Consider the following 15,383-nt stretch of genomic DNA (forward strand, 5'->3'; position numbering starts at 1 on the left):
TAATAGCTCAGTTGTCAATGGGACTGATGAAAGATAGAAGAGAAATACAGAGACGCAGAAAACGCAGGAGATATTTCAGTCACAGTAACACCGTACCAAAGAAGGTAGTACAACGTCCAGCCTGATAGATCAGTAACACAGGAAGAAACCTGAGCTTGAGGAAAGGTCACGGAAGGGTAAACTCACCAAGAACAAAAAATGGAACAGGAAAAGATAGAAAGAATAGTAGGTGCAGCAGAGGAAATGCTAAACAAATGAAGAAATTCAGAAACCACGAAGAGATGGGGCTATGAAAATGAGAGCATCTCAATGTATCTGAGAAGCAAAAAGCCTGAAAGAACAGCAGAGAAAATGCAGTCCATCAATGTAAAGGTTATATACATTCTAGCACTGAAAAATTCCCTACAGAAATCATCTGCACTACCTCTGTGAGGTGGCTAAAAGGCCTGTCTTGTGGTTAGAAGCACTGCCTCAGCAGAGCAGAATTTTCAGACTTTGTGTCAAGTTGTGAGCTCTAACTTCTCTAAATGCTCTCTACTGTAAAGCTGGAAGGAGCTGTTCTGTGAGAAACAAAACCAATAAAGCCCAGTTTCTCTTGGATTTGCATCTTATTTTCTTTAGCTTTGCCCTTTGGTGCCCTTATAACCCTGTTCCCTGCAGTAACCTGTTTTCTCCCATATTCCCTCACCCTCCACTTTGTTTCTTTCACACATACAAAACATACACTTGGATTCCTCCTCTGTAATTACTGGTTGACTGACTTGTTACATATATCGTGTCTAACTGAAATATGTACATTAGCTGACCATTAAAGGAAAAAAAACCCAAAACCCACCACTGAAAAAAATCCCAAACTTTTGAGCTTACACAGAAGTCCCACCCACAGTGACACCATCAGTTTTCAATTGGATCGGAATCATATCGGAACCTTAGTATCTTTCAGACTTCAATGACAGTTGCACAATCATATAAGTAAGTCTGGAATATTAAAATAGCCCTTTCATATCTTTGTTTTAATATTCAAAACTAAGTTTACACACCATTTTTTTATCCTCAATGCCAACACTGGAACTCAGTAACTGCATGTTAAAAAAAGCCAAGATACCAAGCAATTTAGGTTGCAGATAATCAGCCTGTTTAATAAAAAAAAAAAAAAAAAAAAATAAAAAGAAAAAAGGAAGTTAAAAACCCCAAATAATCTTCCTATTCACACATTCCTAAGCTTAAAAAATTAAAAAGCAAGTATGAAATGCTAATTCTGAAAGACAAATGAGAAGAATCCCAAATACATACACTGCTCCTTAAGAATTACCAGTGTTAATAAAAGACATCACTATTAGGCTGTGGGGTTTTTTGTTTTGGTAGGATTTTGGGGTTTGGTGATGTGTGTGTGTTTGGGGTTTTTCTTGTCTTAGGGGTTTTTTTATCCATACTTGATATGTATCTCCCTATTACAGGGACACTTAATATGAAATGCCAGCCTTTCCTCCACTTCTTGCCTCAAATAACTTTAGAGAACATTAAACCGTCTTCACTCTCAGACGGGAGAAAAAAATTATTGAACAAAACTGAACATGAATATTTTGACGTCCTTACCATTTGTTCAGGTGATGTTATTTCTCTTGGTCCCTGATAGGGATCATCGTGAGATGCAAATGAAGCCAATATTGACAAACCATTGAAGACTTGTTGATAGTGTTCTCCTATACGTAGCAATAATTCATTATGCAGTCCTTGGTAGTCCTGTCTCAGCAAGCTGCCCAGTTCTATCTCAGTCTCATTCTATAATCAAACAGCAAACAGAAACGAAGTCTTCATTTCATCACAATGAAACTAACACACAGAGAGACAGGAGGCATTGGGCTCTGGTTAATTTACCATAGAAATCAAAGAAAAAGTTAGATAAACCAAGTTTTTTTAGAGTTTTTAAGTTCACAAAACATCTTACAACAGTACCTCAGAGCCAATGGAACAAATTATAAATAACAAGACGAACCAAACTTCTGTATATATCATTTCCCCACCCATGTTTTCAATATCTTAACTTAAATAAAGCAGAAAGCTCGCTATTCATCAATTTCTGCTCCTAATCTGCATGTATAATAGAGCAAATGCCAATTTACCTTGAGGTAATGAAGTGCCCGTTCAAGCTCATCCTTGGAGCAGGAACAGACCAAATGAGAGAAGATGTATTTGAAGTTATTGATTAAAATCTCTCTTCGGTTTACGTTCAACTGTTTTGCTATGGTTCGAATAAGTGTGGAGGCTGCAGGACTAGCCTTGGCTGCAAGGTCAGGAAGCAAGACTTGCAGGGTCCGCTGGTAAATTAAGAACAATACTTAATGGAAAACAAACAAACAAACAAACAACCCCTCCGAAAACCCAGGGTTCAGCTTTTTACATTTGTGTCAGTACACCACCACACATCGCTGGTCATAAGTACGACCAGAGGTATGAATAAAGAAGAACTTTAATAAGATGGAAATACTGAGTAAAAATGCAGATAAAATAAAAATAATTACTTAAGGAGCTGCTTCATCTCATCAATACTGACAAACATACAAAAAGTGAACTACCTTTTTTTGTCATCATCCAGAGTCTCCATAAAAAGAAATCTTAGAAGAAAAAGAAAAGGGAAAAAACACCCCAAAACAAAAACCACATAAAAACCCCAACACACTCACACACGTAACAATACTCTCCCAACCTACCAGTGAACTAGAACACTGCTTATTTAATAGTTGTGCATCTCTCATCTACCAACAAGCAAAATATGAGTATAAAGCTACTTAGGCTTCAGATAAAACAGATATCTAATTAGATCATGAGATCTATCCACAGAAAAATAGCTTTCTTCATTTTAAACAAGAAAGCAAACACCATGCAAAACCCATGCCTTACAAAGAATCCCAAGAGCACTAAATCATTAATATAGATATACCCAATGAGTACTCTAGACCTTAGTTCATCATCTGTCATACTTGAATTAGCACCGTAGCCATCACTGTAACTCCTTGATAAAACTGCTCCTCTGTATTTGAGCTCCCAGTTGCAGCAATCCCAAACTATACTATATTATAACAAACAACAGCAACTAGAGAAAAAAAATTCAGATCTGTGACATTCACAGAAAAATTGTGGACTAAAATAGAAATCCACAAGCACACACACAAAAAAAATAAAATCAAAAGTAAAAACGACTGACCAACTTACTGAGAGAAAGCGATTTAGATCTGGAAAATCAAATACATTGGCAATCTCGGATAACATGTCCAGAGCCATTTCTCTCTGGTGAGCAGCTGTTTGTTTCTGTAGCTCATTACCCTGGCATGGAGCACTCAACACTGCCATCTGGCTAGAGTGCAGGGATTCCACTAGAAACTAAGCATGAAGAAATACATATTTAGTATTATTTCCCCCTTTTTCACTCCCTAAAAATAAACACAAGAGTTTCACCTCTCTTTCTATGCATCTGTTTTCCCTTTATCATTTGTTACACACAGATCTATGTGCAATATTATTACTTTGTGATAAAACTGGATTATCGTCCACTTAATTGCATTTAATTTTGCAACCCTGGATTCAGACATTGCATTATTAAAAAAAAAAAAAAAAATCAAAATGAGAAAAGTCTGCCCTTGATAATTTTCCTTTAAACAGAAATTCTGTCTTTAGATAATGTGTATAACAAAAGACCAAATCAATCATGTCAGTGTTATGCCTGTAAATCATTGACTTCAATTCCAATTTTAACTCATAGCCTCTTGTGGCAATGGTACCACACAGTGCAAGAAACTACATAGTTCCTCTATTTCAGAATGACAACATCTAGGGAATAAAAAAGCAAAGCAATACTGTTGAGGGGAGAAGATCATGACAAAGTCAAAGATTTCCCATTCCTTCCTGAATGTTTGTGGGGCTGTTTTTTTTTTTTTTTTTTTTTTTTTTTTTTTTTTAAATCATCTCTTTCTTGTCCTATGAGATTTCACCTTGTAAAATACTGTAATTTTTACCTTTAATACACAAAAAAACCCCAAACATATGCCTTTCTAAACCACCAACTCTTTTCTTTTTACCTGACAGATAGGCTTCTTGTACTGACTGAAAAAAGCTTGCAGTTTTATGGACTTAGCTGCTGCCAGGGATCGAATTTCTGTGTACGCGGCTCCGGCCACAGAAGCTGACTTGGACAACAAACAGTGTAGCAAATGCAAAAGGGCAAATGGTACCAAATCTCCTTTTGATGCTCTTACAAAGTAAGCAGAAGAGAAAGAAACAAAAAGGAAAAAAGAATTGTTTCATTAATAAAATGACCTCAGAATATATCATTACCATAATGCAAAGTGACTCATCATTGTATTTGCATAGCTTATCTGTACTTCCTATGACAGGGCAGAAGAAAATGAGGAATATTCCATATGAATCAACAGCTTAGTACAGTTGCAAAGGACTCCAGATAAAGGCTAACCTTGAAATAAGTAATTAAATATTAGATTTACACTTGAACAGTTACTTTGCCTCACAAACTGACGTTACTTTGCAATTTTCAAGATGCTATTGAAAATACCTTCCAATATCTCCTGTTGTGAGAATCAAGGTATCTTTAAGCTCATTATTTCTTGATATTTTGGCATTTGTATAGGCTTCTTTCATTCTTGAAACAAACAGCTGGAACACATGAAAACAAAACAAAACAAAACAATGTGAGGGTTTGACATGAGCGAAACAAAACCCATAGTAAGTTAGGAAAAAACAATCAAAAATAAAAATGAATTCACCTCTTTTATGAATCCTTCTTCTGAGTCTAAGGATTCTAGTATGTTCTTTATGCAGTCACTGAAAGCCACTCTGACATCTTTGTCTGGATCTTCCATTAGATTTAATAAAGATCCAACAAGAATCTTCACATTGGACTCATCATTGTTAAAATCCAGATGTTTGCAAAGATGAGGTATATTTTCTATAAAGGCTGGATGGCATGGGTTGGAGGAGGAAAGGAACATATATTTTTAATGCTTTTTTAAAAATCTACTAAGTGCACAAAACAGTGATGCAAGTAAGTCACAAAGCATGCTGCATTTTTTTAATCAAAAGAGTAAATATTGTCAAGCCAGACAAGCTATTTAAAATGCAGATTTTATCAAGTATTACATTTCTAGATAGCCACAGACCAAAATTAAGCCAAGGCAATTAAAAAAAATCAATGACAACATCAAACATTAGCAGTGATATCAACTGAAATACAACATTTCATGCATCATTATAGCTAATAAAAAAATATAGAAAAAAAGGAATGGAGAAAGGTACGGTAGTAGCGACTTAGTACCTCATACAGAAGGGCAAAATGTTACTAAAGGAAAGTCACATACCTAGCTTTACTGAACTGGATACCTTGTTCTCGAGGAGAATAAGAAATGGCTTGAAAACACAGGCTTGCACAGAACAAGTTTTTTCATGAGCAGAAGTCACAGTAAGGCTGCTACATAAAATATCATAAGTAACATGCTTAATAGCAGAGTCAACTAAGGAAGGTTGTATGCTGAATGTACCAGAAAGACAGCAAGATAATTTCCCAACTATACCAGCACAAGCCTCTTTGACTAGCTCAGACTCATCTTCGATTTGATTTCTGAAATGGAAACAAAAATGAAATTATTTTAATAGATAACTTTCCTAGAAATTTGTATTTCTACACTGTCTGAATTCTCTAACTATACTGAAAGTACTATTAGGACAATTTAAAGATTTGTCTCACTAAATTATCTTTTTCCTTTTCAGATTACCCTCAAGTTCTATTAAATGTTTGAAGTAGCACTGGGTATGGTGCATCTGGCATGTTATAAAGAAACTGCAAACTAGACACAATAGGACAAAAACCACCAAGATGTATAAATAAAAGGCAGAGAAATTGGAATTTAAGAGACATATAGACAAACATCATGTATATTTAACTGACAGAGATATTTCCTTTCCCCTCCTTACTTTAAATTCGTTAATTAGAAATGGGGTCTTCAACTAGTGAAGTAACTTAGTATACTGACATAGTAAGTGAACACTATTCTATCATACAAACATCATCATACCCATCCTGTTGATCTCTTATGATTTCTGAAATTATTTCTATTTCATCCAGAATGTGCTAGATCTCAAATATTTATTTTGGTGCTTATACTACCTTTCTTATTTGTCTGTTTTTCTTCTAGTATGAAGACAGAAAAGCAGCATTAATACATACAAAAGAGCTTTGGGAATCACACTGCCGGACTGCACACTTGGTAGATGAAGCAGGAGAGAGAATCCTTTAACACAAGTAGCCCGAATTACTTCATGGGGACTTTGTAGTGCCCAATGATAAATGGATTTTCTCCAGTCCAGATGAACGTTTCTTGGGAAGAGAGACAGAAGGAACACACAGTGTGACTGAGTTTGGGATGCTAAAGAGAAAAAACAAAATAAAGCAGACAATTACTTGATTTACACTTTGAATAACATCAATCATCTTAAGAGGGTAAAGAAAATAATTTTACTTTAGAACAATCATTCCAGAGAGATACTAGGTTTTATATACTTTAACATACTTACAGAAACTCTGTGCAGTTTTCTGACTCAAAACTAGAGGATCAAACCCAAAAGCAGATAGCTTAAAAGGAGAATCATCAGGATGGCTGTAAATCCAGGGTAGAGACAACAATCCACATAAGTTATCAAGAATCTGATCACTCAGTGGAATTTTCACTGGGGGGGAAAAAACCAAAACAACAAAAAATGATGGTTTTACAGTTCTGTACAGTTTGTAAAACAGATGCACATTTTATGTTCTTAATTTGCCACAAAATGTTATTTTTTCTATCAACAAAGATTAGTATCACTATTCCCATATGTTGATGTCCTACATTTCAGACATATAATAAATGATGCAGTGCTACATCAAAAAAATCTAAAAATTTCATTAAACAGTTGACAGCATGCAATACCTTAGCAGCAGAATTAACACAACTTCAGTATCTCTGTATTTGTACAAAGACTCTCAGGTGGACTTTGGGATGGCTTGTAAGTTGAACTCATAACAATTCAGTCTTAATGGAGTCTGTCCTCCATCCTAGTAGCCACTTTTAAAAAACCCATGCAAGTATTTAATATTTTTTTGTACACTTTGTGCATGCCACATTTGCTGAAGCTGGTCAGAAGCTTTGAAATCTTTGAGTGAAACAGAGATAGTAGTGCACATTGCCTCTGCGTGTTTTAAAAATAAAACTGCTAAAAAATTGTTTATTTCTTACGCATATTCACTATCCCCATGTAGTCTCATGTTCAGATAAAAATCAATGGAAGTACAGAAAGAGACTAGTAAATCATGTTTAAAAAGGAATGCAAAGGAAGCTCTCTAAACAGAGAGGAAAGGTCTTTTTTATTTAACCTTTTTTGTACAGGAATTTGAGTTCTAACACTAATTTTAGTAATTTCAGTACCTCTACCACAACAGACCAATTTAGTCAGATGCATTCCTAATTTACAAATCCAATAAAAAACATGCTAGTTTAAAGGATTTCTCACCTTGTGCATACAGCAAAGCATCAAAGATTTTCACTATTCTGTCAATCACTTGTTCTAGGTTAGCAATCTGCGTAGCAGCCTCTAACAGGTTTCTGCAGACTTTCACTACTCTTGTGATAAACTCAGAGGAAATCCATGTGAACTGTATATTCACCGCTGAATCTGAGGAGCTCGGAACATTCTTATGTGTGCCAGAGTTACACAGATGAGTTACTCTATGATCTGTACTGTTAAAATAGAAATCATATAATCAAGCAACAGACTACAAACATTTAATATTGTATTGCTTGTAAGCAAAGTTACTGTGAAAGTGTACCTCTTCAAACCATACAGGACTTACCCAATACTTGTCCTGATACATGGACAAGCTTTAAAGTAATCCACACAAATCATAGTAACAGGTACAAGAAACTGGCAGTCTCTCAGTTTCACCTTGGTATCTTTACCTGGTAGAATTTGTTGGGGGAGAACAATGAACTATGCACAAAGCAGCTAGTCGCAGAATTACAGCAATCCCTTCTACAGTCTGAAGAATATCTGCTGTCAGAATTTCTTTCTCGAGGATAAACATTAAGGATGCAGCTTTCTTTGTGATGGCATTCCATAGCGTGCTCTTCAATTTCATGTTCACAGGACTAAGTCTGTAATTTGACCATATTAATTATTTTCCAACACATACTTTTTTTTCAGAAAAGATAAATCATCATAGCAAAACCAGAGCTAATCCATGTTGGACAGAGGGTTAGGAAAATACCAAATGAAGCTTTAGCTTAAATGTGCTCTTTGGGAGAATAAGACACTAACTCCGAAGTTAAGCATGATGCAAATCAGACTTATCTGAAAAGCTATAAAGCTATAACTCTACAGTCCTTGGAGGGTCATAGTGATCAGGGTGGTTCCTGATGACTACAAAAAGGCAAACGTTACACCCATTTTCAAGAAAGGCAAAAAAAGAGGATCCAAGGAACTATAGGCCTGCCAGTCTAACCTTAGTCCCTGGGAAGGTTATGGAAAAAGTCCTTAGACTAATTTCTAGCCACACAAGCGACAACAAGGTGACAGGGAACAGCCAGCACATATTTACCAAGGGCAAATCAAGGACTAACTTGATGCCTTTCTACAATGAGACAGGTAGCTCTGTAAATAAAAGGAGAGCTGCTTATTCGGAGGACCTCAACTGGCTGGAAAACTAGACTGACAAGAACCTCATGAAGGTCAACAGAGACATATGAGAAGTCCTGCAACTAGCACAAAAAACCCTGTGCAACAGAACAGGCTGAGGGCTGACTGGCTAGCAAGCAACTTTGGAGAAAACGACTTGGTGGATTCGTGGAAAAGTTGAATATAAGAGTAGTGTGACCTTGTTGCAAAGAAGGTCAACCACATACTGGGCTATATTACCAAGAGTGAAGGCTGATCATGAGCCCACACCTGGGATACAGCCTGCTGGGGACAGTTTTGTGTGCATACAAATACAAGAATGCAACGAACATAAAATAGAACATGCTGGAGCAAGTCCAAGATAATCAGGGAGCTGAAGTACAGCACAAGCAGAGGCTGAGAGAACTTTGTCCATCTGAGAACAACCTGACTTAACTAGACCCACTTTAAGCACATCCAGTGCAACAGCATAGCCACATACATGATTCTGTATATAGTCTCTCAACTTCTCTGCGGTGTGTAAAAATGAAAATAATTTGCATCGAACATATTAAAAATACAGTCTCTCCAAGTAATTTGGCTTAAAAATCACCTGCAGATTCTGATCTTTCAAAATATCATTTAGATCTTTTCCCATAAGATCTTTCAATGTGGCTGTTATGAAGAAATTGCCTCAAAAAAAAAAAAAGTCATTTGTTATTATTCACTAGCTAAATTACTATAAAAGTAGTTATTGAACAAATGTCATACATTACTGATGTAGGCAATTTCTTTGGATGCTTTGTTGGCAGGCTTAGTCGTTGTCTTTTCTCTGGAACTTCATCACTGCTGCTGCTCCACCCATCAGTATCAGAAGTATCTAGCTGGTTCTGATGAAGGTCCTGAAAGATTTCTTCTGTTTGTGTTTTTAATGCTGTATAAAGTGGACTCACCAGATACTGGGATAGACAAACAACAGAAGTACCATGACGTATGCTATGCCTTACTTCTCAAAGACATGACATTATTGTTTCTGGCTTAAAACATAACATTTCAAAATATTATAGTAACAAAGTTCTTAAAACCCTTTCTGTTCAAAAATCTTAATTACAAGATGAAAACTCTCATAAGCAATGTTTCCTGTGTTCCTACCAGACAGAATGCAGCTTGTGCAGCTGTTTCCCAGTTCTTGCCATAATACCTGGCTACCAAAGCCATCAAGACAGACACACTAAGTTTAAGAGACAATAGATATATTACACATGTGGGCATACGGGGTAGAGGGAACACTCAGCATATCAACACTTCATTATTTTAACTTAAAGCTTTCTGCCTGCCCCAAACAAATATGACTAAAAGTATATGGTTAGAAAGTAAGAGCAGCTCAGATGAAGGAAAATTACTTGTAAAGCTGCCCTTATATGAGCGTACTCTATGCCTAATCGCCATTTTAGATTGCAGACAGACCCTTGCGCCTGCATACTTTCTCAACAGCTTACTACATCTGAAAAATATAGGGTCCAGCTACATCCAACTAATTAAAGAACTCTGACCTGTACAAATATGCGAAACAGCTGAGAAACAAGCTGTATTGATCTGTGTCCCTAAAAATAGTATTTCCTAGATTTTCTTCTTTGCACAGATGTAGGCTTTTGTACATTATCTATTCACCTGATAAATAGTTCTTAAAATTAACTTACCTCTTGTTCTTCCTGAGTTCCAAGCACATTCACAAAAATTCCACATATGGTACTGATATGGACTTTTCTTATTTGTAAGGCAGATTCATAGCCAGTTGGAACAAACTCCAGAAAATATTGCAGTATATGGCAAAAAGCAGCTTTCAGCTTTTCAGATTGAAGACACCTAAACACATCACCTTCAAACAATACACAGAGCTTCTCTAGTAGCATATTCAAGTAGACGGGTTCAATATTTTTATAAGAATCTGTTTCGAAAGGCAACAATGTCCTCACCAACAGTAACAGTGGTTGTCCAAAGAGTTCTGATTCTTCAGTATCCATTTCAAGTGCTGACTGTAGAATTCCAAAAAAGACTGTGAAGAAAACACTGGCCAGCTGTTCCGGAGGTCCTCCTAAATGAATTAATTTTATTAAAAACTTCACTGCCAAAGCTTTAACTTTTGGACTGCCATACTCCAACAGGGAGCAGCCTATCCCCCAGAGAATAGTATCTTGTCTTACAAAAAACACATCTGCAACAATATCTGTCAGAATAGACATTAATATAACTTCCAAACATTCTACGTTGGGCATACCCATCAGCTGTAATGGTGCCAATCTTAAATATCCCACATTGTCATTTGTATTGCTTGCAAATCTCTTTACAGTCACTGGCCAGACCAGTACATCTCCCCAGAGATGCTTTTGTGCATCTCTTTCATGCAGGAGGATTAAGTCTTGGAAAAGCTGTAGCAAGTCTTTTGTTAGTACTTCAAAAATGGAGCAACTCTTCATTTTAAACAGAAAAAGTAAAGAGCAAATGACGTCACAGATGTTCTTGTGCAAGGTGTTACAGTTTGGAGTTGCAGCAATTCGGAGAAGTCTTGTTATAATCCAGTTACTAAATTCTAGGACAATAAAAAAGAAACAACAAATAGAAAATTATTAAGATAAAACCCAATACCTCCTATTACAAGCACCTCCTTGAGAGCAGGATGTTCATCGATAAAATAAAACTAAACTCCTACAGATAAATGCATGTAGGCTTAGTAAACAGAGAGCCTTCACTGGGACATTTGTTCAGCAGATCTTAACAAAAAGAAGAAAAGTGGAGGGAGCACATGGGGGGGTGGGGGTGGGAAACAAACCAGACAGACACTTTACACTGGGTGGTTCCAGACATTTTCCTCTGTTAAAACACCCCTCAGGCAATAAGTATATGTACAGCACATCTCATGAACATGAACCAGGTAATATCACTAAGTAACAGTAACAAATAAGGTCAAACTCTGTCCTGATAAATTTCCATTACTGCAAGTGCAAATCAATTCAAAATATTGAAAGTCTATCATAATATTCACTTACTTATAAATACATAATGCTGAACTTACAACCCCAGTTTTGTTCTTTTGTATGATCCCATTGTCAGAAAATTTAAATCCGGAAAATATGAAGCTTCAACATAAACATTTTCAATAAACTCACCAACGCAGCTGCATTCGGTTTCCTCCTGATTTCCATCCACATTTACAAACATAAGCGGGGAAGATTTCATGATATGTTGAATAAAATCAAGCAACATTACAGAACTTGGCTGTGAATCTGATTTCTTAATCAGTTCCAAAGCAACTTTAAAAAAAAAAAAAAGAGAAAAAGACACATTTCTGAATTAGCATTGCAATAAATCAACTTCACAAATTTTAGAAGAAATTTATTATATAAAATACTATGATATGGTATTACACCTGTATAATTATCAATTAGGAGTGTGCTTTATTAATCCATGAAGATGATTTTGTACATATTGTAAACCCTCTATATGACACCAAACTGTATGAAGAAAAATATAAATTATTCAGCTTAAATATTATTCATTAACACTACATGCATTAACATCTAGTTAGTATTATATCCAAGTGTTTGATGAGTGAAGAATAGCAAATATTTAACATTTTAATTTTTAAACACACAATTTTCTATAGGTTTACAATCTCGGTAGAAAAAATCTCTAAGAATTGTTCTAAATCTCCAAGAAATTGAAGTTTTTAAATGGTAAATTCAGCTTACTAAATCAGAAAGTTTAGCAAAATACTAAACACATCTGCTGCTGTATAGCTCCATTGAAACAGATATTTGGATCACATTAGATTTATCTAAATTCCACATGGTTAGTTGGCATACGAAGGAAACTATCTCAGATTCAGAAAGCAATTAATCAGAAGAGTTACATAGTAATGATAAAATACAACACTTATGTATTCAAAAGCAGTATCTGAAGTCTATTGGCTTTTTTATTTTATTTTTATAGCCTTTCCTTTGGGACTATAAAAGAATTACGAAACACATCATCTGAAGAGTATCATGAGTATGATACTTAAAATGATCAATTCAGACAAAATATCAGTCTATCTTACAAGAAATTATACCTTGGAAACAGCAAGTTACCCTTACTGTGATTGTTCTTGATGCAAATGTAAAGATAACTACAAATGATAATTTTGTAGCATATGTATTTCATGGTTACCAAAATGTTGTTAAAGTACTATAATAATCGGAACTTTAACATGATTTAAGGAGTACTAAAACAAGGCTTTGTTAGAATTCTAAAATTAAAGTTGTTTACATCAAAGTATTTCAAATCTGAAAGATCCTGTGACTGTTAAGACTTACAGGCTCAACAAACAATCATATTACCTGATACTCTTGATTTTCAATGTTGTGAGCATTTATATTCACACACACTGCACCACATTTCCCTCCCTCCCCTTTTTTTTTTTAACTTGGATTACTTCACATTATAATAACAAATACTTTATAATAGAGGTTATTAAAAATAAGTAATAAATGGCATACATTCAACTACTAAATCTTTGTTGAAACGAGAGTTGTAACTATTTTTTTGACAGGAAATACTTAAAGCATAAAGCAGATGATAATTTTTAAAGATAGGGATGTGATACTTACCAACATCTACATCTGTGAGAATTCTGTCAATGAACTGGCAGAGTATTTGTCTTGGTTTCTGCACAACTGTCTTGTATTCTTCTGGACTAGCACTAAAATTAAAAGTACATTATATTGACATTATCCATTTTAAAATACAGAATAATTATGTGAAGTCTATCTCAACAACACAATGTTAAACACTGAACTTTTTTTCTTCTAGAAGTCTTCAAAAAGAAATACAAATTGATTTCTTGTTCTAGTGACCAGCATATTGTCTGTTCCTCTTTCTCCTTATTCTTCAGAAGTACAAATCTTTACGAAGCGCTGACAATCATTTAATTTTGTTATGCAATTATACTTGATATATATTAAAGCCACATCTGGGAGATTAAGGTATTTATCCACATGCTTCTACCCAGCAACAAACCAGCTTTGGTGCAGAAAAAAATAAAATTAAGAACTCGTTTCACTTTTGGAATTAATCAAAATTATTGAACTGATTAGGTACCAATACCCTGGGTAAGAGGGGTCAAGAGCAACTGCTCAGGTGACTAAGATGACAGCTGGCTCTCCTCAGGTCAAATCTTCAACATACACTTGTACCTCCATGACAACTAGCTGCCTACCCCAAAACAAAGCTGCAGTCTTCATGCTGCCTTTAAAACTTTAGCGCCAAACATTTTCAAGGTCGTTTAATTCTCCATGAAACCACACTACAAACACAGCACAACTCCCCAGGACGCCGGGAGCTCTGCAGGCCAACACGCCTCTCCCATAACGTTCTACCAGCACTACCCGTGAGGGAGGGATAGAGGGAGCAACCTAGGCAGGTGGCAGGAGGAGAAGGCAACCAGGTGAGGGGAGGGCGCAGCCCTGAGAGACCTCGCAGAGCAGTAAGAAGGAACCTACTTTTCCACCTCCCCACACCGCACACTGATGCCGAGACCGAGTGCGCTGGCCCCAGCACAACGCAAACACAAACACCACCACCCTCCTCTCACGCACATGCCCTAAAAGGCGGGGGCTGGGACCATCCTACCTGGCTAGCTCCCGCAGCGCCGGGATCATAGAGGCCATTTCCAGGCCCTGCTCAGCCATGGCTCCCGCTTTGAAACAGGCCGCGCGCCGCCGAGGCGGGAACTGCGTGACGGCGTCCGGCATGACCCAAACCTCTTCCGTTGTCGAACGGGCGGCTGCGCTTCCCTGCAGCGCTGAAGTTTAACCGCTTCGTCACCAGACGAGAGCGCGGTCACGGCGGCTCAGTGCCTGGTGCCTGATGGCCTCCCACGGGGACCTCGCTGCCCCGGCAGGGCTCTCCTCCATGGTGCGGTGCACAGACAGGTAACAACCGAGCAGGGGCCCATCCCACCCCGCCAAGCCGCGGCCGTTTCCCGGCACGGGCGCTGAGGGGCTGCCGGTAGCGCCAGCCGGAGCCTGGGCACGACGGACGCCTCAGCGGAGCACGGGCTCCGGTTCTAAGGTACTCGCAGCGCACAGCAGGGGAGGGAAGTGCTGCAGTTTTGAGAGTGGCTTCAAGTGAGGGGGAGACCGGCCTCGGTCTGAGGGGCGGCAAGCAGGAAACTTCGGTGTTGGCTGAGAAGCACCCCCTTACAGCGCTCCCTGCAGTTCACTGCCCTCCCTGGCCCGGGCATGGCGGCACTCGCCTCAGGGTGCCCCGGTGTCCCACCGCACTGCACGCACGGCGCAACCCCGAGCTTAGCAGCCTTTAGCTCCTGCTAGCTGTGAGACGAGTCCCTCGGGCTGCAGAGAACTGCCACAAGCGACCCCGCCTCGGCCCGCCCCTGCCGCCGGCCGCCCTGCCATTGGCTGTCGGCGCTGCCCGTCCGCCCACCCCGCCGCGCCGGCTGCAGGTGGCGGCGGGTCCCGGCGGGTGCCGCGGCATTGCGGGAGGCGGCAGCTGGCGGCGGCAGCTGGCGGCGGGCGGGCAGGCAGGCAGGTAGGCGAGCGAGCGAGGCTGGTGACCAGTTCTTCGTGTTAGCCCTTCGCCGCGTCCGGGGGGAGGCGGGTGGAAGGGGCGAGTCCGGCTCGCTTAGCTGGCGG

At 38.3% G+C, this 15,383-nt stretch overlaps 2 protein-coding genes across 3 annotated transcripts in view; one reads left to right on the forward strand and one right to left on the reverse strand.

The window, feature by feature from the left end:
* The window catches only part of ATR (ATR checkpoint kinase), a 42,961-nt gene extending 27,997 nt beyond the window's left edge, over positions 1 to 14,964 (reverse strand). Inside the window, exons 1-17 of one of the 2 annotated variants that reach the window (XM_075761148.1) lie at positions 14,362 to 14,964; positions 13,341 to 13,432; positions 11,862 to 12,005; positions 10,395 to 11,284; positions 9,466 to 9,653; positions 8,001 to 8,195; positions 7,555 to 7,781; positions 6,583 to 6,735; positions 6,236 to 6,434; positions 5,370 to 5,629; positions 4,779 to 4,969; positions 4,568 to 4,668; positions 4,077 to 4,248; positions 3,214 to 3,381; positions 2,124 to 2,318; positions 1,597 to 1,782; positions 1,041 to 1,133 (exon numbers count right to left, since the gene is read on the reverse strand). In XM_075761148.1, coding sequence (XP_075617263.1) covers positions 1,041 to 1,133; positions 1,597 to 1,782; positions 2,124 to 2,318; positions 3,214 to 3,381; positions 4,077 to 4,248; positions 4,568 to 4,668; positions 4,779 to 4,969; positions 5,370 to 5,629; positions 6,236 to 6,434; positions 6,583 to 6,735; positions 7,555 to 7,781; positions 8,001 to 8,195; positions 9,466 to 9,653; positions 10,395 to 11,284; positions 11,862 to 12,005; positions 13,341 to 13,432; positions 14,362 to 14,483 — 3,576 coding nt within the window. In that variant the 5' untranslated portion in view covers positions 14,484 to 14,964. The remainder of the gene's footprint in view (positions 1 to 1,040; positions 1,134 to 1,596; positions 1,783 to 2,123; positions 2,319 to 3,213; positions 3,382 to 4,076; positions 4,249 to 4,567; positions 4,669 to 4,778; positions 4,970 to 5,369; positions 5,630 to 6,235; positions 6,435 to 6,582; positions 6,736 to 7,554; positions 7,782 to 8,000; positions 8,196 to 9,465; positions 9,654 to 10,394; positions 11,285 to 11,861; positions 12,006 to 13,340; positions 13,433 to 14,361) is intronic. The other variant, XM_075761147.1, reaches the window with a different exon arrangement.
* The window catches only part of PLS1 (plastin 1), a 46,651-nt gene continuing 45,807 nt past the window's right edge, over positions 14,540 to 15,383 (forward strand). The window contains exon 1 of the mRNA XM_075761150.1: positions 14,540 to 14,663. The gene's annotated coding sequence lies outside the window, so the exon portion shown is untranslated. The remainder of the gene's footprint in view (positions 14,664 to 15,383) is intronic.

The sequence above is a fragment of the Balearica regulorum genome, chromosome 9, assembly GCF_011004875.1.
Source record: "Balearica regulorum gibbericeps isolate bBalReg1 chromosome 9, bBalReg1.pri, whole genome shotgun sequence".
Classification (NCBI taxonomy): Eukaryota; Metazoa; Chordata; class Aves; order Gruiformes; family Gruidae; genus Balearica; species Balearica regulorum.